The sequence below is a fragment of the Leopardus geoffroyi genome, chromosome A3 (genome assembly GCF_018350155.1).
Source record: "Leopardus geoffroyi isolate Oge1 chromosome A3, O.geoffroyi_Oge1_pat1.0, whole genome shotgun sequence".
NCBI classification, from domain to species: domain Eukaryota; kingdom Metazoa; phylum Chordata; class Mammalia; order Carnivora; family Felidae; genus Leopardus; species Leopardus geoffroyi.
In genome coordinates this window covers 113884853-113909546 of record NC_059336.1, presented here as the reverse complement: position 1 = coordinate 113909546, position 24694 = coordinate 113884853, and the positions used below count along the sequence as shown (strand labels likewise).

Below are 24694 nucleotides of genomic sequence, written 5' to 3'. Positions count from 1 at the left end.
AGGTATTACAGGAGGAGAAATCCTGGAGGGGGCTACTTCTGTGGATACTCAGAGGCTTGCTAAGCTTTACCTATTCATATTTAATCCTCACAACCCGTGAGACATGGGAGTCGCCACTGCTGTTTTAGAGAAGAGGTCAAGTAACTTCCCAAGGTCACCCATCTGGTTACCTCACATGGTGAAGCTGGGATTCTGAGCAAGCTCTGGCTGGCCTGGAGAATGTTCGTGCTCTTCTCCAGAGCCCTTTCCCTCAGCACTCTTCCATCCTGTCACGGGGTTACAGAGACAGTCCCTTTAATAAGATGAAGAGAAAAAAATGCAGTGATGCAACCCATTGTGGGTTGTAGAATCACTTTGCAGATTCACTTGATGAAGAGTTCATTCCTTTGAAAATTCTTGAGATCAAGTAATGTTACACATTTTAAGTGGTTTTTTATGTCTTTTATACTTCATCGTGTATCTCTTTATAGTGCCACATACACCTATTTATGTTGATGAAGCCATTCTTCTTGCAGATTTTAGTTACTGAAGGCTGAGATAAGGGTATAGATTAATCTGGTAAAGCATATTTCAAGGGGATAAAATAATTTGCACAGTTAGTTATAGAAGAATAAGATTACCTAATAGATGTTGCATTAGAAAGTAGATTCTGTGAGGGCAGCCACTTTGTCTGTCTTGCTTGCTAGTTTGTCTGTGGGGCCTGTGCACATGGCCTTGCACAGAGTGGGTGCTCATGTGAATCCATGAACGAACACACTTTGGTGAGACTCCATTCTGTTGATTCTCCTCCGCCCTTATTCGTGGAGGTTTTGTTCACTCCTCGTCCCACTCCCCCTTAGCAAAGCAGTGTCCCAGCCTTCCTTACTGTGTCCTCCACTCATGTTGCTCTACCACTCTTTCCTGGGTAGTGTCATCATTTCCAGGAGGTAATCGTGTCTGGAGAACATGTTGAAAAAACAAGATAAAGATGTTGTTCCGGAGACCAAGAGGCCAGATATTAGAATCTGCTTTTGCTACTAATAAATGTGTGGCTTAGAGCAAGCAGTCGAACCCTTTGGTGCTTTCTTTTCCTTTTTATTGTAAGGGAGTTGGTCTTGATTTGGAGTTGAAAATTCAAATGCCTAAAGGGGCCGGCAGTTAGCTCACGCGGTGCTCATGGAAGGTCTTCCTGCTAACTTCTAATGAGAATTTGGAGTTATAAATGAATTTGACCAAAGATAAACAGTTGTGTATCTTAGTGGTTCCTAAACTTGGCTACAGTTTAGAATGACCTGGGGAGTGTTTTAAAAAACACTTTTACCAGATCCTGCTCTCAGAGATCTGATTTACTTAAAAAACAAAACAAGGCAAAAGCTTCTCAGGTGCTTCTAACCTGCAGCTTTGTTTTGAATGATTAATTGGATTCTTAATTAACTAGGGTGTTTTCTACACTGACTTTTGGAAACAAGCAAATGATCAAGGATATGGTCAGCTGGCAGACAAATAAGCATTTTCCCTTGTTTTGCAGCAATCTTGACTGAAAGTTACAGTTGTGAATGATCATGGGGAGACAGTATTGGATTCTAGATCAGGAGCAGAGTGAAAATTGTGTTTGTTACATCAAGTAGCGCCTACTGCATTCTCATTGTCATACATTTTGCCCGTTTCACTCACCTAGAACTTTTATTTTTTCCCAGTACATCTGTTGTCATATTCCGTGGTTTCTACTCCATTCTCTGAATGCTTGGCAGTCACAGCTCTCTGGGGTTAGGACCCAGTACTTGTATATTTGAGGTTTTGTTTTAGGCCAGTCTTTGTTAAGATGCGCCCTCTAGGAAAGCATTTTAACTAAATCGGAGACTCACTACCCTAATCAAGGCCAGAAAGCATTCTCGTACATTTTAGTATTGTTTTCTGTAACATGTGTAGAAAGAAAGATCTTTTGCCTTTAAGTGAACAACTTAATTCTTAGGCATTCTGTGTACTTAAAGTTTGATTTGCATTTGCATGTGTGAATTAGGATATTTTTCAAGTGAAAAGTTACAAGATTTCTAATGGTTTGTTTTTATGCTTGAGTTTGGGTGATTTTTTAAAATTTATTTCAAAGTTGAGAAAGATATTTTTAGGTGGTTTATTTTCTCACATTTTTTAAATAACTCGTGAAATAGAAGACTTATTAATTCCTGTTGTGATATACTCTGCCCACTGTTTTATCTGGAAAAATTTTGATTTGTTCCTTAAGGGATTTATTCAATAGATTGGATCCACTAGGTTAAGTAATGACTGCTCAAATGAACACACTCTTCACAAAAATACTTGACAGCACATGTTTTATTATTATTTTTTACAGAGAAGATTTTCAAATCTCCAGTTGTATTCTGATATTTTTGGAAGAATGAGTTTTGTACTAATCAGAGAGCGATCACTGAGCTTATCCCTTCTTTTTGTGTTTTTGTTTTTTTTTCCTCTTCTGACAGTTTTTGCTTTCACAACCAAAGTTTTGGGCCATTCAGACATCAGCCTTGATCCTCCGGACGAAACTTGAGAGAGGAAGCACACGCCGAGTGGAACGGGCAATGAGGCAGACGCAGGTGAGAATTCATGTGACAATTCTTGTTATTCTCCCAACTCTCTATTGCTATTAAAAAGCATACATCTGTGTTATAAATATAAGAGAATGAGATAGCTTTCATTTTGTTTATTTTGGCATTATTTAGGGTATAGGTTCTAGAATTCATTTGGCTCCAAAGCCCAGCTGTGTCACTTAGTAGCTCTGTGACCATATTATTTAACCTAAGGAAAACTGTTCCTCTGCTTACAACACTTCTCCCACCGGATGTGTGGGTCTTCCACACCAGGCATTTCTCCACTTCCCTGTGGATATCAACTGGGTGTCCTACACTTTAATTCAATTCTGACACTTCCTGGAATTAGTTCATATGCCCTAGGTTAAAGGCTCAGACCTACACCACTGTCCTCTACTGTAGATGCCAATCTCAAGTCTGGTACTTCTGACTGACTGGCTGTAAATCGTGGGTTCTGACTCCCTCCTGGGGTCTGATAATTTGCTAGAATGGCTCACAGAACTCAGGGAAGCTTTACTTACTATTAGTGGTTTATTATAAAGGATATTATAAAGGATACAGATGAACAGCTAGATGCAGAGGCGCTTAGGGCGAGGTCTGGAAGCATCCTGAGCACAGGAGCTTCTCTCCTTGTGGAATTTGGGGTGCATCACCCTCTCAGCATGTGGTAGGTGCACCAACCTGGAAACTCGCTAAATCTATTTGTTTTAGGGTTTTTATGGAGCTTCTGTTAATGTAGGCATGATTGATTAAGTCATTGGCCATTGGTGAATAACTCATTCCCCAGCCCTGCTCCCCTCCCCTGAGGGTGGGAGTGTGGCTCAGAGTTCCAGCCCCAAAACTGCCTGGTTGGTTCCTGTGTCAGCTAGCTCCCATCCTTCAGGACTCACCTCGGTATCTTGGCCTGAGGAATGGTGCGAGGGGCTTAGGAATAACAACAGATGTTCCTTTAAGGAAGCATGAGAGTTATGAGAGTTTTAGAGGAAGTTATGAGAGTTTTAGAAACTCCATGTTAGGATCCAGGGATGAAGACTAAATATGTACTTCTTATTATATCACATCTCACCTCTAAACTTCATTTTCATCATCTGCAAAAGAGGGTAATAATACGACTTGCAGCAAAGGTTTATGATGAGTATTTAAAGAGGCAATATAAGAGTTAATAAGATGTGGTTCCACAGGTACAGAATGTGTAAGGAGATAAAATTCATCCTAATGCAAAAATAATCAAAATTAATCTGCATTCAGGCATCATCTCCATTTAATACTAATGTTTATTCTCATCCAGTGACTAAATAGCATCTCTTTTCATTCTAATAAACTAATAACCATGATGCAAATTGATTGCCAAGAAAAATTAAAAATGTTACAAAAGATGTAGGATTTCATGAAGCCAATGAAACTGATATTTTAAAAAATTTATTTTTTGGGGTGTTTAGGTAGCTCAGTTTTGGTTAAGCATCTGGCTTCATCTCAGGTCATAATCTCCCCATTTGCGATTTCGAGCCCCGCATCAGGCTCTCCACTGTCAGCACAGAGCCTGCCTTGAATCCTCTGTCCCCTTCTCTCTTTGCCCCTTCCTTCTTCTTTCTCTCTGTGAAAAATAAATAAACATTTAAAAAGTACAAATACTTTTTTTTTTTTTTTAATAATTGTAAGAACGATATGAGGAACTCCTACATGATGAGACCCTGGTCAAATTTTTTAAAAAAATTTTTTTATTTTTTAAAATTTACATCCAAATTAGTTAGCATATAGTGCAACAATGATTTCAGGAGTAGATTTCTTAATGCCCCTTACCCATTTAGCCCACCCCCCTCCCACAACCCCTCCAGTAACCCTCCGTTTGTTCTCCATATTTATGAGTCTCTTCTGTTTTGTCCCCCTCCCTGTTTTCATACTATTTTTGTTTCCCTTCCCTTATGTTCATCTGTTTTGTCTCTTAAAGTCCTCATATGAGTGAAGTCATATGATTTTTGTCTTTCTCTGACTGACTAATTTCACTTAGCATAATAGCCTCCAGTTCCATCCACGTAGTTGCAAATGGCAAGATTTCCTTCTTTTTGATTGCCGAGTAATACTCCATTGAATATATATACCACATCTTCTTTATCCATTCATCCATCGATGGACATTTGGGCTCTTTCCATACTTTGGCTTTTGTTGATAGTGCTGCTATAAACATGGGGGTGCATGTGTCCCTTTGAAACAGCACACCTGTATCCCTTGGATAAATGCCTAGTAGTGCAGTTGCTGGGTCGTAGGGTAGTTCTATTTTTAGTTTTTTGAGGAACTTCCATACTGTTTTCCAGAGTGACTGCACCAGCTTGCATTGCCACCGGCAATGCAAAAGAGATCCTCTTTCTCCGCATCCTCACCAACATCTGTTGTTGCCTGAGTTGTTAATGTTAGCCATTCTGACAGGTGTGAGGTGGTATCTCGTTGTGGTTTTGATTTGTATTTCCCTGATGATGAGTGATGTGGAGCATTTTTTCATGTGTCAGTTGGCCATCTGGATGTCTTCTTTGGAGAAGTGTCTGTTCATGTCTTTTGCCCATTTCTTCACTGGATTATTTGTGTTTTGGGTGTTGAGTTTGATAAGTTCTTTATAGATTTTGAATACTAACCCTTTATCTGATATGTCATTTGCAAATATCTTCTCCCATTCTATCGGTTGCCTTTTAGTTTTGCTGATTGTTTCCTTTGCTGTGCAGAAGCTTTTTATTTTGGTGAAGTCCCAGTAGTTCATTTTTGCTTTTGTTTCCCTTGCCTCCGGAGATGTGTTGAGTAAGAAGTTGCTGCGGCCAAGATCAAAGAGGTTTTTGCCTGCTTACTCCTCGAGGATTTTGATGGCTTCCTGTCTTACATTGAGGTCTTTCAAACATTTTGAGTTTATTTCTGTGTATGGTGTAAGAAAGTGGCCCAGGTTCATTCTTCTGCATGTCGCTGTCCAGTTTTCCCAACATCAGTTACTGAAGGGACTGTCTTGATTCCATTCCATAGTGTTTCCTGCTTTGTCAAAGATTAATTCGTTGGCCATACGTTTGTGGGTCCATTTCTGGGTTCTCTATTCTGTTCCACTGATCTAAGTGTCTGCTCTTGTGCCAGTACCATACTGTCTTGATGATACTACAGCTTTGTAGTATAGCTTGAAGTCTGAGACCCTGGTCAAGTTTTATCAGTAGTCCTAACAATGTCCTTTGTAACATAAGGATCCAAGCACAGCATTGAGCTGCCTCGTCCTTTCAGTTTACTTTTTTTGGAACAGTTCTTCATTCCTTTCCTGACCTTTATGGATTTGATATTTTTGAAGGTCACCAGCAAGTTATTTTGGAGATTCTCCCCCAATTTGGGTTTCTCCAACATTTCCTCGTGATTTGATTCAGGTTACACAGTTATGACAGTAATAATATGGAAATATTGTTGTACTTCTCACTGTATCCCTCTCAGGTGCCACATTATGTGAGTTGTCACTTGTGATGCTCTTTGATCATTTGAGTAAGGTCATGTTTGTGGAACTTCTCCCCAGTGTAAAGTTACTCTTTACCTTGTAAGTAATAAGCATTTGGGGGGAGTTACTTTGAGATCATCATGTTTGTCATCCAATTTTCACCCACTTGTTTTAGCATGTGTTGATATTGCCTGAGAAAGGAAGTTATCATGATGATTGCCAAGTGGTAATTTTCTAATTCCATAATTAGTAAATAATATCTTAGTTGGTATTCCAGAATAGGCAAGAGCTTTCTCTTCTTTGTATTTATTCCTCCACTGATTTCATGGATTTCTATTTTATTCAACCGGGTGTAATCTTATGCTGTCGTTATTTACTCTTTTTTATTTTGATAGAATTTCAGCTCATGTGAATAAGATAAGCTTAAGTATAGAGCATCTTATTTGTTGCTGTAGTAAAAGCAGAAGTGGATCCTCTGTGTTTAAGAATGCTAGTTGTACCCAATTATCCATTCTTCTCTTTTTTTAGTAATAGAACCTGAATTTTATCCAGACACATGACTTCCCATCCTCTTTTGCAGGTAGGAGGGACCATGTGACTCATTTCTGAATAATACAATGTGTGGGTGGAAGTGATAGGTACCACTTCTTGATCATGTTGAGAAAAGACAGGGGAATTTGTGTATTCCCCTGGCATTTTGTCCTTTCCTCTTGGCGAGGAGGTCAGAGAACTGGGGCTGGTACTTTAAATCAGAGATGCCACGTGTTGAGATTAGCAGAGCTATTTTACCAGCTCTGGATTACTAATTATTGGACTTACAAATGAGGAAGAAAACTATGTCTTGCTTAAGTAAGTATATTTTAAAAATTGCTTTTTTTTTTTTAAATTTTTTTTTTTCAATGTTTATTTATTTTTGGGACAGAGAGAGACACAGCATGAACGGGGGAGGGGCAGAGAGAGAGGGAGACACAGAATCGGAAACAGGCTCCAGGCTCTGAGCCATCAGCCCAGAGCCCGACGCGGGGCTCGAACTCACGGACCGCGAGATCGTGACCTGGCTGAAGTCGGACGCTTAACCGACTGCGCCACCCAGGCGCCCCAAAAATTGCTTTTTACAGTAGTTTAGGCCGTAGGACCTAAGCTGAGAGGACTTTATTGATGTTCCTGGAGGTAGAAAGATTATTCTGTAGGTTCTGTATCTTTCTTAGCTCTGTCTACTGAGAGTCCAGGGCACTGGCACCTCAGCAGCAAATGAACACAAGTTGTGTCCACATCTTGGTTTCTAAACACCCTTCTTCAATAACAGGGACCAATGCTCCTTGACTAGATAGCTGATTGTAGGATTGGGGCTGCTGAGGTAGGGAAAATACAAGAATATCTTGTGTAGTGCAAGAAAGTAAGGTAGTGTTTTTTTTTAAGTTTATTTATTTTTGAGAGAGGGAGAGACAGAAAATCCCAAGCAGATTCCACACTATCAGCGCAGAGCCTAATGTGGGGCTCAAACTCACTAACTGTAAGATCATGACCTGAGCCAAAACAAGAGTCGGACACTTAATCAACTGAGCCACTGCAGTGCCCCGAAAGTAAGGTAGTGTTAAAAAAAGAGGGTTCGGGCACGTCAGAAGGACACAGGAGCTGGTCTGAAAGAGAACCCAATAGCCAAAGCTAGAACAGTTTGAGCAACAAAATAACAAAGTATTTGATTATAATCAAAGTGTTAAAATAAATACATGAGTCTATACTGCTATAAGTGAAGGATTGATTGAATAAATGGAAGAAAGGACAAATCTTCCTTATAGAATAATTTGAAATAATTTATGTAGATACAACCCCCCCGCCCCATTAGGAGGTGGAGTTTAATCTCTGTCTCTCCTAGAGTGTGAGCTGGACTTAGTCACTTTCAAAACTAGAGTGGGAAACAGAACACTAATAGCTTTACAGCGGAGAAACCTGGCAACGCCCCACCTTAATCAGGTGGTCACGGTTAGCATCACCAGAGAGAAGTCTTTTGATGTCACATACACTCTGGTCATAGGATATGGTGAGAAGAGCACTTCCTGTCTGTGGGATTCTTCCTCCAAACCGGTAACGTCAGTTTAATTACAAGACAGCTTCAGGAAAATCCCAACTGAGAGGCATCCTATGAAGTACCTGGCTAGTACTCTCAAAAGTGTCCGGGTCATGGACAACATGGACTGAGAAACCATCACAGATCAGAGACACTAAGGCAGTTCTGTATGGTATCCCACATTGGATCTTAGAACAGAAAAAAGGACATTAATGAACATTAACGGGAAAATGGTGAAATACGAGTAAAGTCTGTAGTTGAGTAATAATGGACTAATGTTAATTTCTTAGTTTTGAAAAATATATTTAGGTAATTTGTTAACATCAGGAGAAAATGGGGGAAGAGTGTACAGGAACTGTCTCTAGTATCTTTTCAGATTTTTTTGTAAATCTGAAATTATTCCAAAAGAAAAAGTTTATCTTAAAAGAAAATCAGACACACTTATATTCCATTTAGAAGTTATCTTGGTTTAAGAATGTATATGCCTGGGGGCACCTGGCTGGCTCATTCAGTAGAGCATGCGACTCTTGATCTTGGGGTTGGGTATAGAGATTCCTTAAAAATAAAATCTTAAAAAAAAAAAAAAAAAGAATGTGTATGCTTGCAAGTACCAGGTTAACACTGCCACTTGTTTGGTTTCCAGTTGTATGTCCAGCTCCTGCCCAGAATCTAAATGAGGAAGGTGGGGTCAGTGCATGTCCTACGTCCAGATGTTTGTTATTTTAGTGAGGCTTGAGTTAGATTTTTTTTTTTTTTAACGTTTACTTATTTTTGAGACAGAGAGAGACAGAGCATGAACAGGGGAGGGTCAGAGAGAGGGAGACACAGAATCTGAAACAGGCTCCAGGCTCTGAGCTGTCAGCACACAGCCTGATGCGGGGCTCGAACCCATGGACCGCGAGATCATGACCTGAGCCGAAGTCGGATGCTTAACCGACTGAGCCACCCAGGTGCCCCTTGAGTTAGATTTTTAACTGAGAACGCAGGAAGGAAGAATATAGTGAGATCTAAATACTGTATAAAGTATGTTCAGGTTTAAATAATCTTAAGCATTACTTGCCAGAGTCTACAAGGCTGGGGTGAGGAGGAGGGCGAGATGACTTAGGGAGAATGCATTTCGTGTGTGTAGAGGACAGGGTGCTTCAGTCTGGGTCACGCTGGAGAGCAGCAGGAGATAATGTTGGAAAGGCTCATTGTTCCAGTGCTAGTGTCAAGTCTTCCAGAAGGCAGAAGAATGTGTATCTTCTCCTCTGAGTGGGAGAAACTATGGGTAACATGACAAAAGTCACAGTTTCTTTTTTTTTAATACGATTTAATTTATTTTTTTGTATTTTACTTTATTTTTGAGAGAGAGAGAGACAGAGCATGAGCAAGGGAGGGGCAGAGAGAGAGGGAGACATAGAATCCGAAGCAGGCTCCAGCTCTGAGCGATCAGCACAGAGCCCGACGCAGGGCTTGAATGCTCATACTTACAAGCTGTGAGATCATGACCTGTGCCAAAGTCAACGTTTGCCCAACTGAGCCACCCTGGCTCCCCAAAGGTCACAGTTTTGAACAGAGTCTTAAGAGTACTGCAGCATTTGTTGGTGAAAATAGAAGCAGAGACCTTGATTGGGGGTTACTTAAAGAGGCCTGCTTACTGGGAGAAGATTCAGTATAGGTAGAAATACAGATTAAAAATTTCTTTTTCAATGTTTGTTTTTTTGAGAGAGAGAGACAGACAGACAGACAGACACACACACACACACACACAGAGCGTGAGGGAGAGAGGGGCAGAGAGAGAGGGAGACACAGAATCTGAAGCAGGATCCAGACTCTGAGCTGTCAGCACAGAGCCCAACTTGGGGCTTCAACTCATGAATTGGGAGATCATGGCCTGAGCCGAAGTTGGCTGCTTAACCGGTTGAGCCACCCAGGTGCCCCTAGACATACAGATTTAAGAGATGATTTCCTTACTACTTGTTCTAAGATAAATCATTTAACTTGAAATTGAAATTAAAATGATAGATAGTAAAATTCATAAAACTTTTTTCATCTGTCTGCTTAAATTGAAACTCTTAAGGAAAAAAATGTTTAGAATAAGATTATTTTTCAAAGAGAAATCAGGAAACTAAACAATATGAACACTTTAAAAACAGTCTTTAAGAGCTTTTAAAATGTATGTCGTTTAAAAATAGCTCACCTGTGTTAAAAATCTTTCAGTTGCCAGGAAAAACCAGATGTTTATCTGGATTAAGTGAAGTCTTTGTTCAAAAAATCCATGAAAACAAAAAACAAAAAATCCATGAAAACAAAATACCATGTCCCATTCCAGAACTGCTCTGTGCCAGTATCGTTTGGCAAACCAAGTAAGAGGGTTACCAAGTTACTATAAATATCAGTGCTGCTAACTTCCTGGGTAGCAAACATTTATTGAATTCTTAGTATGTACCAGGGACTGTATTGCACCCTGGGTGTACCAAGATAATTGATACCTAATCTTTCACTTTCAGGAGCTTACATTCTAAGGGCCAGATTATGTGTTTTGGAATTATTTTCCACTACCTCTTTTCAGTGCCCTCCCCTTCTCTGCAAGATACTATGCAGTTACCATGTCCTGTTACTTTTCTTCCTGCACACTGTTTGGATTTGTTGAGGGCCTCGTGTGTGCTTTGCAGCATCACATACCCTTGTAATCATTTTACTTCTTTTCATTCACTGAGTATCATCTTACTTCAGGTCCCTTTATAGTATTGTCACCGGTTGTTTTCTCCAAAACAGTGAGACAGGGATCAGGGTTCATTGCGACCTGAAGAGAATTTGGAGGAAGTGGGATTGGGCCGAGGAAGAAGTCACACTGAGGTGCAGGCCCGACACAGCCCAGGCTATTTCCCATGCCCAGCATCTCCCTCACCCCCTACCTTCCCTTCCCTGCCACTGGATATAGGCTGCCCTGGGAAGTGAGGAGACCTCGGGCTGGGTGCTCTCCATGGCTGTGGAGGGACTCTAAGACAGCTGACAGCTGGGGGCCATGTGCAGACCCCACTCCCTGAAACCAGGCCCAATATAAAGCAAAGAAGGAAGGTGAAGATGTGGTTTCATGAGGAGCACCTTAAAGAGTTCATGCTGAATTGCCCCTATTGTACTGAATTTTATTTATTACGAGCTCATTTTACACTAAAACAGCAAAATGTTGAAGTAATTAGTGTTAAAATGATCAAGTATGTATATTTTATTAAAATACATGTATAGTTTTTTTGTTCAAGGGGACTACACATAATACTTTTCTTTATTTTGGGAAACAGTTTAAATAGTTCTTTTTTTCTTGCCCAAGTTTGGCCTTCATAATACAAATAATACTAGGTTACATTTATTTATTAATGGAGGACATATTGACTTAGAAATGATTGGCTTGCATTCATTTATTACATTAATTTTGGCATGTAAAATGACCAAGTCATCATTCATTCTCCCCCACTTTTTATGTTTGTTTGTTTATTTATTTATTTATTTATTTATTTATTTATTTATTTATTTTAATTTTTAAAAAATGTTTGTTTATTTTTGAGACAGAGAGAGACAGAGCATGAACGGGGGAGGGGCAGAGAGAGAGGGAGACACAGAATCAGAAACAGGCTCCAGGCTCTGAGCTGTCAGCACAGAGCCTGACGCGGGGCTTGAACTCACGGACTGCGAGATCATGACCTGAGCCGAAGTCGGACGCTTAACCTACTGAGCCACCCGGCGCCCCAATGTTTATTTATTTTTGAGAGACAGAGCATGAGCAGGGGAGGGCCAGAGAGAGAGGGAGACCCACAATCCAAAGCAGGCTCCAGGCTCCGAGCTGTTACCACAGACCCCGACGTGGGGCTCATACCCACAAACCGTGAGATCATGACCTGAGCCGAAGTTGGATGCTTAACCAACTGAGCCACCCAGGCGCCCCTATTCAGTTCTCTTTTGGAGCGGCAATTAAACTAAAAAAGCATAGAGGTAAATTTGTCTGTAAGTGTAGAACACATTTTTTTTTTTTTAATTTTTTTTTTTCAACGTTTATTTATTTTTGGGACAGAGAGAGACAGAGCATGAACGGGGGAGGGGCAGAGAGAGAGGGAGACACAGAATCGGAAACAGGCTCCAGGCTCTGAGCCATCAGCCCAGAGCCCGACGCGGGGCTGGAACTCACGGACCGCGAGATCGTGACCTGGCTGAAGTCGGACACTTAACCGACTGCGCCACCCAGGCGCCCCAGAACACATCTTTTTAATTCGGAACCTGCATTAGTCTTTGAATTGTGCACATTATGTTTTTGGATATTGATTAACAAAGGATGTGTTTGGGGAAGATAGATTTAAAGAAGAAGCCACATCACCACGCTGTCACGCTTTGCCCTCTCCTGGCTTCATATATGTGGCATCTCTCCATCTTGCCATCCAGCTTCTGCATTCTGGAGAGTTGTATACTTCTCTGCCTAAAGAACAGGATTAGGGAATTGTTATTTCTGCCTTTACAGGGTGGTACGTCAGAGAAAATTATTTCATGTCCCAACCCAGAAAATTTGGAAACTAGCCAGATCATGTGACAAGATGAATGCAGAATTTGTGTAATTTTCTGTCACTTGTTGAGCTATTTACCTCATAATCTGAACTTTTGCCAATTCTCTGATGATTCAGAGTTTGATATTACTGTGTTTGCTGAAGTTGCTGCATCCCTGAAGAATAAGAGGAAAATGATTTTAAAAGTACTTGTATATATAAAACAATGTTTAGAAAAAATTCTGTTTTAGTTTCTCTAAAAATCTGTTTCCTTCCTCAGCTGTTATAAAATGATAAAATGATAAGCTGTTAAAGCTGGAAGAAAAATAAGCCAAAGGAGCTGTTAAGGGAAAAGGCTAGTCTTGTCATGTTACAAGTTGAGGAAGTGCAGGTGGGATGAGGTCAGGTGACTCACCCCAGTCGGCCTGGCTAGTTAATGAGAGTCTCGCCTGTAACTTACACGGTGATGAACGGCTCCATTGATGTGATGGCAAATCCTGAAGATGGCAGATTTGGGAGGGATTTCTCAGACATACCAAATGTAGAGACTCTTGCATCACACCAAAAGGTAAACAAACCAATGTTATAGGATCCACGGAGGAAGAAGACACTCCAAATTTTTGAGGACAATCCATTGAAAACGCCCTATCTCATGAAAATTATTCTAGGCTGGAGTTCTTTTGACGATTGCATGTTTGGGGCTCTGATCATGGTGGTAATCATGAAGAAAATGATATTTATGGGAACACTTTTTAGTGGTCATGATTCAGAAGGAGTGAATTAAAGTGAGATTACATTCTCTAGTATTTACTTATACCCTGCTTTTGATTGTTTTATGTTCATTATTAAAATAATCTTGCTAATTAATTTTAATTGCTCAGTTATCTCTTAACCCTGTTAATTTAAATGGGGATGGTCTGCCCCTGTTCATCTGAAGATGCTTGCCCAATGGGGATCTTTTCCTTCACCTTTGAATTTCTGGGACGATGTTGCATTGAATTGGAAATCGTATAGCCGTTTTCTGTCCCTGGAGTCTGTACTGTGTTTGACTCTCTCTACTGTGGCAGTTAATTGAAATTTAACAATTTTTAAATAAGTTTTAGTTTTTCAGGATCACTTCTTCTTAATACTGTAGTTGCATCCATGCTTTGCTGGAATAAAGTTTATGTATCATGTTTGATTCTGGAGGGAGAAGGGCCCAGAACAGGACGATTGGTACTATGATGGAGGTTATTGCTCCTGTGTAGGCTAAAACACTTCTCTGTTAAAAGCTCATAGTCCCTTCTTTACATGACTGTTTAATTTCTAGTAATCATAACAAAAGCCTTAATTGGGGAAAAACTGGTTATAGTCCTATAACGTCAGGATTTATACAGTGAGCCTCATACTTGTTTTTGAATACTTTCATAAAGAAATCATTTAGATTAGTTTTTATATTGATGGAAAACCTCACCTCTGGCATTATATGTAACACCTGGACCAAGTCCATGGGTAGTAGTGGCAAAGTATGTTTTGCTTTTTTAAACTATGTCACTGTTTTTTAATTGCTTTTAATTATAGAAATAATACCTGCTAATTATACAAAGTGTAAGCAATACAGAAACAGAAAGTAAAAAGTGTTTCCCTCCCTTGCTTGCCTTCCAATCTCAACAATTTGTAACCTAGATTACTTTCTCTGCATTAGCATAAGTATTCTTTTTTTTTAATTTTATTTTTTACTTTTTAAAATTTACATCCAAATTAGTTAGCATATAGTGCAACAATGATTTCAGGAGTAGATTCCTTAATGCCCCTTACCCATTTAGCACCCCCCCCACAACCCCTCTAGCAACCCTCCATTTGTTCTCCATATTTATGAGTCTCTTCTGTTTTGTCCCCCTCCCTGTTTTCATACTATTTTTGTTTCCCTTCCCTTATGTTCATCTGTTTTGTCTCTTAAAGTCCTCATATGAGTGAAGTCATATGATTTTTGTCTTTCTCTGACTGACTAATTTCACTTAGCATAATAGCCTCCAGTTCCATCCACGTAGTTGCAAATGGCAAGATTTCCTTCTTTTTGATTGCCGAGTAATACTCCATTGTACATATATACCACATCTTCTTTATCCATTTATCCATCGATGGACATTTGGGCTCTTTCCATACTTTAGCTATTGTCGATAGTGCTGCTATAAACATTGGAGTGCATGTGTCCCTTTGAAACAGCACACCTGTATCCCGTGGATAAATGCCTAGTAGTGCAATTGCTGGGTCGTAGGGTAGTTCTATTTTTAGTTTTCTGAAGAACCTCCATACCGTTTTCCAGAGTGACTGCACCAGCTTGCATTGCCACCAACAATGCAAAAGAGATCCTCTTTCTCCGCATCCTCACCAACATCTGTTGTTGCCTGAGTTGTTAATGTTAGCCATCCTGACAGGTGTAAGGTGGTATCTCATTGTGGTTTTGATTTGTATTTCCCTGATGATGAGTGATGTGTGGAGCGTTTTTTCATGTGTCAGTTGGCCATCTGGATGTCTTCTTTGGAGAAGTGTCTATTCATGTCTTTTGCCCATTTCTTCACTGGATTATTTGTGTTTTGGGTGTTGAGTTTGATAAGTTCTTTATAGATTTTGAATACTAACCCTTTATCCGATATGTCACTTGCAAATATCTTCTTCCATTCTGTCGGTTGCCTTTTAGTTTTGCTGATTGTTTCCTTTGCTGTGCAGAAGCTTTTTATTTTGGTGAAGTCCCAGTAGTTCATTTTTGCTTTTGTTTCCCTTGCGTCCGGAGACGTGTTGAGTAAGAAGTTGCTGCGGCCAAGATCAAAGAGGTTTTTGCCTGCTTACTCCTCGAGGATTTTGATGGCTGCCTGTCTTACCTTGAGGTCTTTCATCCATTTTGAGTTTGTCTTTGTGTATGGTGTAAGAAAGTGGTCCAGGTTCATTCTTCTGCATGTCGCTGTCCAGTTTTCCCAGCACCATTTGCTGAAGAGACTGTCTTGATTCCATTGGATATTCTTTCCTGCTTTGTCAAAGATTAGTTGGCCATACATTTGTGGGTCCATTTCTGGGTTCTTTAGCATAAGTATTCTTAAACATCAGTGGGATCATGCAGTCTTTATTACCTTATACTTAAGGTATAAGGTATAACAGCCTGATCAACTTTGCATGTTGGCACCTGTGGATCTAGTTCATTCATCCCGGTAGTTGTATGTTACTCTGCTAAAGGGAGGTGCTGTAATTTACTGAACCTATCCTTTATTTTTCAAGGTGCCCTTTAATTAATATTTTGGTTTTAAAACTGCCTATTAGGAGCTTTGGTACTGCACATGGTAAAAACATTTTAATCTACTCTGAAGGATCACAAATGAAAGATACATATTTTCCTCCAATTCCTAGCCTATTTTTTAGCAGTTTCTTTTTTTTTGTTGTTTATGCTAGTGGTTTCCATCATAACTTTAAATATTACACTTGTATTATACTTCTTTAAATGCTTATATTCTATTTCTAGGTTTATCAACTTTAGATGGAATCTCTTGCCTCCACATTGTGAATTATGGATGAAATCAGTACACCTCTCATCCCCTCTTCCATTTTTATGCTTTTTTTGGGCAATTATTAGGGATTATTACTCTGCATTTTACTCTGTAATTGATGTCATCTGTGTTTCGTCTATATGTTGATTTTTAAAATTTTAAATCACTTTTACATTACAATTATGATTATATATGTTAATTATACAATCAACCTGTGATTATACCTATGGAGAAGAAGTTGAATGCTTTGTCTCTAAACTTTTGCTAGTTGACAAAGGCTGGCATGACAGCCTCCTTTTTTGCCTTTTTTTTTTTTTTTTTTAACTTATTCTAGGTTGTAGTCAGCTGCTACTGTTTCTTTTTATTTCAGTTGGTACCTTCCTTGTTTTCCTTATTGTCTTTTTTATTACCTTTTGTGTAACTTTTCATATGAAGGAAGTGGGTGGTAAAATTCACTTGGCAGTGAATGTATTTTTCCATCAGAATTTCTTAGTTGGGTTGGGTATAGAATTCTAGTTTCAAAATCATCTTTTTCTAGGACTTTAAATGAGGTCATTTCTTTAATATCTTCTGACATCCTAGTTTGCTGATAAATATGGCAGTTTGACTTTGTTCCATTTTAAGTGATATTTTTCTTCTCATTTTGAACACTTTTAGAATTTGCTCTCCATACTTGGAATTCTCGATATGTCTCAATGTGAGTATGGGTTCTAGCATCATACTACCTGCTTTCAGATGCTAGCTCTACCACGTCATAGCTGCTTTTGCCTTACACAAGCTACCTAATTTCTCTGTGACTCAGTTTCTTCATGTATATTATGGCATAAACGTACTTATTAGGATTATATTTTTTTTTTTTAATTTTTTTTTTTTTTTCAACGTTTATTTATTTTTGGGACAGAGAGAGACAGAGCATGAACGGGGGAGGGGCAGAGAGAGAGGGAGACACAGAATCGGAAGCAGGCTCCAGGCTCTGAGCCATCAGCCCAGAGCCCGACGCGGGGCTCGAACTCACGGACTCTGAGATCGTGACCTGGCTGAAGTCGGACGCTCAACCGACTGCGCCACCCAGGCGCCCCAGGATTATATTAATTAATATTTAGATCAATGTCTCTCATGCAGGAATTACTTAACAAATGATATAACTATTATTATTTCTCTTGTTGGAGTACTTACCAGGTTCTTTAAGTGTGAACAATCACATCTCTATAGTTTGGGAGTATTTTCTTTTATTCTTTTTTTTTTAATTAAAAAAAAATTTTTTTAACGTTTATTTTTGAGAGAGAGACAGAGCATGAGTGGGACAGGGGCAGAGAAAGAGACAGGGAGACACAGAATATGAAGCAGGCTTCAGGCTCCGAGCTGTCAGCACAGAGCCCGATGCCAGGGCTCAAACTCACAAACTGCGAGATCATGACCAGAGCCAATGTCAGATGCTTAACTGACTGAGCCACCCAGGCACCCCTCTATTATTTCTTTAATTATACTTTTTCTCCCTTTTTTAAAAAGCTTTTTTCTCTGGTTCAGTTCTGTAGACTTATGTGAGATCTCTTGAATTTATCTTGTATGACTCTTCTCTTCATGCTTTCTATCTCTTTGTACTTTTGGTTGATGTCATGGGAGATTTCTTTTACCCTTTTTTCTGTATCACTAGTTTTGATCATTAATATATTCAGCCTATCCTTGTAACTTTTTATTTTGACAATTCCCTTTCTTTCTCTTTCTTTCTTTCTTTCTTTCTTTCTTTCTTTCTTTCTTTCTTTCTTTCTTTCTTTCTTTCAATTTACAGTTAGTTTCAGGTGTACGATATAGTGATTTGAATCACAATTCTATGCCTTTTTTTTTGTCAGTGCTGTATTCTTAATAACCTTTATTTCATTAAAAATAATATTTGACAATTATTTTAGTTTTTGGGAATTCTGTATTTTTCCAGTTTTTTTCTAATAGCCTTTTCGTGTTTCATTGATGCAGTGTCTCATTTAATTTCTTTGCACATTGTTCATTAGAATTTTCCATGAATTCTGTCTCCTCAGTAACAAATTATTTTATATGTTCATCTTGGCTGTTTTTTTCTCTTTTCTTTCTTTTCTTTTCTTTTCTTTTCTTTTCTTTTCTTTTCTTTTCTTTTCTGTGTTGTTGTTGTTGTTTTGAGAGAGAGAGAGAGAGAGAGAGAGAGAGAGAGAATGCAAGCAGGGGAGACAGAGGGGAACAGAGGATCCAAAGCAGGCTCTGTGCTCACAACAGTTAGCCCGATGTGGGACTTGAACTCATGAACGGCAAGATCATGGCCTGAACTGAAGCCACCTAGGTGCCTTTTGGCCCTTTTTTTCTTGGTATTGCTTTTCCTTAAATGCCTGATAATCTCCAATGTTGATACTAGTGGTCATTGTGAACTTCCTCTGCGGTTATGTGGATCTCTTTGAGAGGCCTTTCCCTAGAATGGAAGGGCTGACTACAGACTGCACACCTGGCCAGGGTGTGTCTAACTGGCAGGCTTCTTTAGGGTTGCCAAGAATCTTCCTTCTGCACCTTCCCCTGGGGCCCTGAACTCTGGATCTGAGGTAATTGTAACAGAGATGCTTCTTTTTTCAAACAGGCCCCATATATCCTCTTGCTTTATTTCCTTATTCCTTTCCTTCTGACAAGACCTGTAAGGTCTGGACAATACCCCCTAGATGGTGCATGCAAACAGTGTGCTTCAGCCTAGGGGCCAGAGATGGCGTCCAGGGGAGCTGGTAGCAGTGCCCAGATCCTAAGTGAAGAGCCGGTAACAAGAGATAGAGACCTTCATGAGGAGGAGCTTTTCTCAGTTATTGTCTGAAGCATCAGCCAGTGGTTGTGAGTCACAAAAGTCACAGATAGCTTAGAACAGTGGGTCACCCTCACCAGAGTGAAGGCCCTACAGTTGAGCTCTGCACAGAGCAGTGAACTAAACAATTTGTGAGGTGTTGTTAGGTCACTGAGCTCAGGGAGGCCTCAGCAGATACAAAAGGCTTAGCATGCTTAGGAGAAGCGCCTATTCATCAAGAACAAGTTAAAGTATTTAAAGGATGGGATAGCAGGGTCAGAAAAAAGATCCAACATTTCCAAATATGTGTGTGTGGTTGATAATATGTAAAATTAGCTCTGCAACAAATGTGTTAACACAGAGCCTCCCTTTCTGTCCTTAGACCACAGGCAGACCTTGGGTCAAGGCATCACATCAGAACTGCCCTTTGCACGTCGTCCTAAAGAACATTGGGGGGGAAGGCAGTAGTTGGGGGCAGAGACGTAGCTTATGTGAATCATCTCAGCTTATAATCATTGTGTAAGTGTGTGGTTCTCTCAAAGAGATGGGGCTATGACCACAAGAAAGAAGGTAGGAGACGCAGCTGTAGTATGTAATATGTTAGTTATACTAAGCTGGAGGGATGTTCTCCGGGTAGGAGCTCCCCAGGACCCCCTAGTTTCTCAGCAAGATGTCCAGCTGTAGAGGATGCCATCCTGTGGCGTCCAGTGCCGGAAACTCCCCTTGGCATTCTCACAGGGGTGAGCGGCGAGGGATAGTTAATGTCCTCCTGTGACCTCCCATTCCTCAGCCAGATAATGACTGTGAGGGAGGGTGTCCCCGAGCAAACTCCGGCTTCTGACCTGTCTTAGCTTCATTCTGAGTTTTGTGAGAAGAGGATTTCTGAAATTGTTTTTTTTTTTTAAATGTTTACTTATTTAGAGAGAAAAAGCCAGGGAGGGGCAGAGAGAGAGGAAGACAGAAAATCCCAAGCAGGCTCCCTACTTGTCAGTACAGAGCCTGACAAGGGGCTCAAACCCACGAACTGGGAGATCATGGCCTGAATTGAAATCAAGAGTCAGACGTTTAATCAGCTGAGCCACCCAGGCGCCCCTGAAGTTGTTTTATCCCTCACCTTATGAGAGAATTATACCACCTTAGGATCTTTATCATTTCTCACCAAGATTGTTGTAATCGTCCTTAGTTTTTCTCTTCACTGGTTGGTCCTTTTGTTGAAAAATTAACTGACCATTTGTGTATGATTTCTTCCTGGGTTGTGTTTCTGTAGCTATATTTGAGCATTTACTGAATTATATTATACTTTATTGGAAACCTTTCTGTCTTCACATCTAGAACGTGAGCTTCTTGAAGGATCAAGTTCTTTATTTTATTTATTTTTGTATTCTCAGAATAGGCATTCAGTGGATGTTTGCTTCATGTTTGAATTAGCTACTTATTAGCAGGGCTCTTTGAGAATTGGCTAAATTAAAGATTAAATTTTCATCTGGCACTTGAGTCATCCATGAGCTGTACAGACCAGTCCTTTTTCATATCATTCCAGTCCAGATCTTCAGCCCAGTGCCAGAGCTAACAGTAACAGAACAATCACCGTGATCACAGAGGTTAGCTTAGTGTTCTCAGAGGATAGTAATTTCCAGTTTTGTTGGTTGTAATGTTTTAGCGGGTGGGAAAAGAGATAAAGAGATGTCAGTTTTTTCTTACAGGGTTTCCTAAAAAATGATGACTTTCAAGTATAAATTACTACCTTTTGAGACCATTAGAAGTGATAAGGGAACTAGAGTCCATGAATTTACTTAGTTAACTGGGAGTAGGTTCACTCTGTATTTCTCAACGTACCAAAAAACCAACACTTTTTCTTTATATTACAAACTGGTCATTTGTTCTGCATTAAAGAATGCTCTCTCATGTTTTAGTGTCTCAGGATATGACTGTGCTCTGATATTTTCATGTATCTTCATAAAAGCACATCCACATTCATTGTACTTGACAGGCTTGGTATTGACCTTGATGTGTGACCATTTGTGTGAGCGGGGAGTATACATACCACTGCCATTGTGGAGCCCCGGAAGAAGGGGATGGGGGATGGGCACATAGTGTAGTAATTCAAACTGAATGTGGTTATGCTGGGCTTGCCTAATTAGTGGGTATAGCTTCAAAATTTGAGAAATTACATTTGATATTTATACTTATTTTAAATATCCTCTTCTAAATACAAGGTGCTTGTAAGGATAGATTGAAGTTTAGAGCTTTTCAAGACCCTTTACACTTCTGCTTCGGTAAAATTTAAGAACAGGTTTCAATAAGGAATCTTTTCGTTGTAAGGGACAGAAACCGCATTCAAACTGGCCGTAAAGAAGGAAACGTATTGGCTGTTAGAACTGGGAAATCTTGGGGTATTCCAGTGTCAGCGGTAGCTGAGATTTAGGGGCTCAACCAGATCATCAGCTCTTTCTCTTTCTGTCTTTTCTCACCTGTGTTTTCCCATCTCTGCTTTTCTCTGCCTGCTTCAGTATCAGAATGTCTGTTGTCAGAAAGGCACCAGCTTTCATTGTCCGCAGACCTCCCAATCCAAGAGGAAGAGAGGTCAAGTATGATGGCCAGGGTTAAGCCCCCTAATCTCTTGTGCTTCACTCCCCTGTAGAACAGAGAGAGCAGGAAGTAGAGCCTGCCTCATACAGATGTTGAGAGATGCAATGAGTTAATTTTCGTGAAGTACTTGGAATAGTGCCAGGCATATAGTAAACCCTCAATAAATCTGGACTGTTCTTATTATCTGCACTTTACAGGAGGGAAAGTTTAGGTACAAGAAAATAAAGCTGCCCAATCCTTCATATAACTTACTAAAAGCAGTCATTACTACCTGGAAAATCTGAAAACTTTGGGATAATTACAGTGCTTCACATTTAATATGCTGAGTCATGCCATTGAGTTTTTAAAAAACTGGGAGATGAAAACATGTCCATTCTGACTCTGTTCTTCACCTGCATGAGTAATCATTTGCGGCATTTGAAAGTTGCTGAAAAGCATACTAGGATTTGCTTGTGTGATTGTAGCTGTGCTTTTATTTGTTGGAATGATTATAGTTAACCGCATTTATTTAGAATTGTGTCTAGTTACCACTCTTCACTGAACACTTAATATGCCGGGTGCTAAATAAGTCTAGCTTATCGGCATTATCTACATTTTTATTAATGAGGGACGAAGGACAAAAATTTTAAGTGACTTACCCAAGGTCTTATAGCTGGGCTAGAATTCAAACCAGGTCTGGTCTCCCTTGGATTTTGAAGTTCTTGCTTTCCAAGGGAATCCGACATGCTGTAGTGTTCTGAGGAAGCTACGAGAACTGGCTTAAAAAAAGATATCAGTATAATAAGACTTGGCATCGTCTAGAGGAAAGGAATTGAGTGAGCACAGGCAGGAGGAAGTGAATAGAGGCTTTTGTGAGAGAGGCTTGGGCTGCAGAACTCTGCCTCTTCAGGCCAACAGTTGAGGTGAGAGGGGAAGGAAATGGAACACTGCCACTCTCAGGATGAGGTGCTATGAGGGAAGAGGACATGCACAGGGGCGAGTGAAATTGGCTTCTGCCAAGGCCAAGTAAAGAGGCTGTCCTGAGGGACATGGCTAGGCTGAAACCAGGATATGGATTTCATAATAACAGTTTGGTACAGAATAGGCAATGATTAGTTCAGAGACAAGTGAAATAAAAGTGGGACGAGTAATAGACAGCATAAGATGAACTTTATTTTTTAATATTCATTTATTTAATTTTTAATTTAAATCCAAGTTCACATACAGTGTAAGAATAATATCTACAATTAACTAAAAAAGGTGTTAACATTACTCTTCCCTTTTCCAACCATATAGCTGTATGAGGCCATGTTTATTTATTTTTGAAAGATTGAGGGCACAAGTTGGGGAGGGACCCAGAGAGAGGGACACAGAGAATTCGAAGCAGACTCTACACTGACAAGCAGAGAGCCTGATGCGTGGCTCGAACTCACAAACCCTGAGATCATGATGTGAGCAGAAATCGGACTCTTAACTGACTGAGCCACCCAGGCGCCCCTAAAATGATCTTTATTATTAGCAGTAAAAAATGTTTTTGAAAAGCCTAGAAAGTTACAGAAAAGTGAACGATAGGAAGCAGCAAAGGAACTTCCTGAAAGGATAGAAGAAAGCACACGCACTGAAGCACACTTCCAAGGTGGCCCTAAACGATAACTCTGGTTGGATTCCAGGTAGGGACACGCTGAAGTTCTGTGGACAGAGTCGGATTGTGTTGACCAAATGGACACATCAGTTTTCCCTGGGAGAAAACCCTGTGTTGCATCCTAACAGCCTTGTGCAGCGTTACCAAAACTTGCCTGAACACGGGAGCACTTCTGAGGTGCTTGTGAAAGTATAGCTCTTCAGCCTAGCCCTCAGAGCTTCGGGGTCAGCGTTGGGGTGGTGATTATGGGTGCTTTTGAGAAAGACTGCCTTAGGCAGAGGTAGGCTGTTAATCTTTAGTAGCTCCAGATGTTTTTCTGTCTCGTGCCTGCCCCAGGACTTAGAGAACAGAGGCTAAAAGGTCATTTACCCATGTCTGGAGGCCAGAGTTGTGATTTAATGGGAGACTGAGTGCCAGGAGGAACCTTAGAGGTGAGTGTTATTAAGTGTCACAGAATCTGGGGCCAATTGACATTGAGCTCTGAAGAACAGGAGCTTGGCATTGGACACCCACCAAGGAAGGTAGGGTGTATTTATTAAACTTAACTCTTTAACTTTTTTTTTAGAAAAGATGATGCTAGGAGTTTAAAACTTTCACTTAGGTTTTAATAATAAATATTTGGTATTCTTTTGCGGTTTTATAATCCTTGCAGATTATAAACAAGCCAACTTGTGTTTTCATTTCCTAATTTTTATTCTTACTAAATTTTTAAATATTTATTTTGGAGAGAGAGAGAGAGAGCATGAGAGTGGGAGGGACAGAGAGAGAGGGAGACTCAGAATCTGAAGCAGGCTCCTGGCTCTGAACTGACAGCACAGGCACCCCTCATTCCTAATTTTTCAAGACAAGAGGTTAAAAAAGAATTTCTAAGTATTTCCTTAAACACTAAGCAAGGAGAAGTTTGAGGAGAAAGTTCGAGGTGGGTGGGTGTGGGGAAGGCATTAGAGATAGTGTATCTGCTAATTCTAAGGCAGCAGTTCTCAAAGGGTGATTTGTGGAACCCTGGGGGTCCCCAGACCATTTCAGTATATTTACAGGTTAAAATCATCTCTGTAATAATAATACTGGGGTGTTATTTGCCTTTGCACTCTGTTCGTACATTGGGTCAGAAGATGCAGTGGGGGTGGCAGACTGCCGGCTCCTTCACCTGAATCAAGGTGGGAGGCAGCAAACCTGTGTTGGTAGTCATCCTATGCACTGCCATGCATTCGGTTTCAAAAAAAAAAAAAAAGTTTTATTTATGAATGCCTTTGATAAAGCAATAAATATTATCTTATTTATTTATTTATTAAAGTTTGTTTATTTTGAGAGAGGGAGGGAGGGAGAGAGAGACAGACAGACAGGGCATGAGAATATCCCAAACAGGCTCTGCGATCAGCACAGATCCCGACTCAGGGCTCGATCCCACGACTGTGAGATCATGACCTGAGCCAAAATCAAGAGTCAGACGCTCAACCAGCTGAGCCGCCCGAGCTCCCAATGTTATTAAGTCTTTACCCTTGACGGTGTCTTTTGGAATATTCTCTGTGATAAAATGGGGTGTACAAGGAAACACACTCCATGCTAACGTACCGTGGTTGT

At 40.1% G+C, this 24694-nt stretch overlaps 1 protein-coding gene across 1 annotated transcript in view; it reads left to right on the top strand.

Moving 5' to 3' along the window:
• Positions 1-24694, top strand: part of TTC27 (tetratricopeptide repeat domain 27) — a 187106-nt gene that overhangs the window by 69413 nt on the left and 92999 nt on the right. The window contains exon 10 of the mRNA XM_045447193.1: positions 2457-2570. Coding sequence (XP_045303149.1) covers positions 2457-2570 — 114 coding nt within the window. The remainder of the gene's footprint in view (positions 1-2456; positions 2571-24694) is intronic.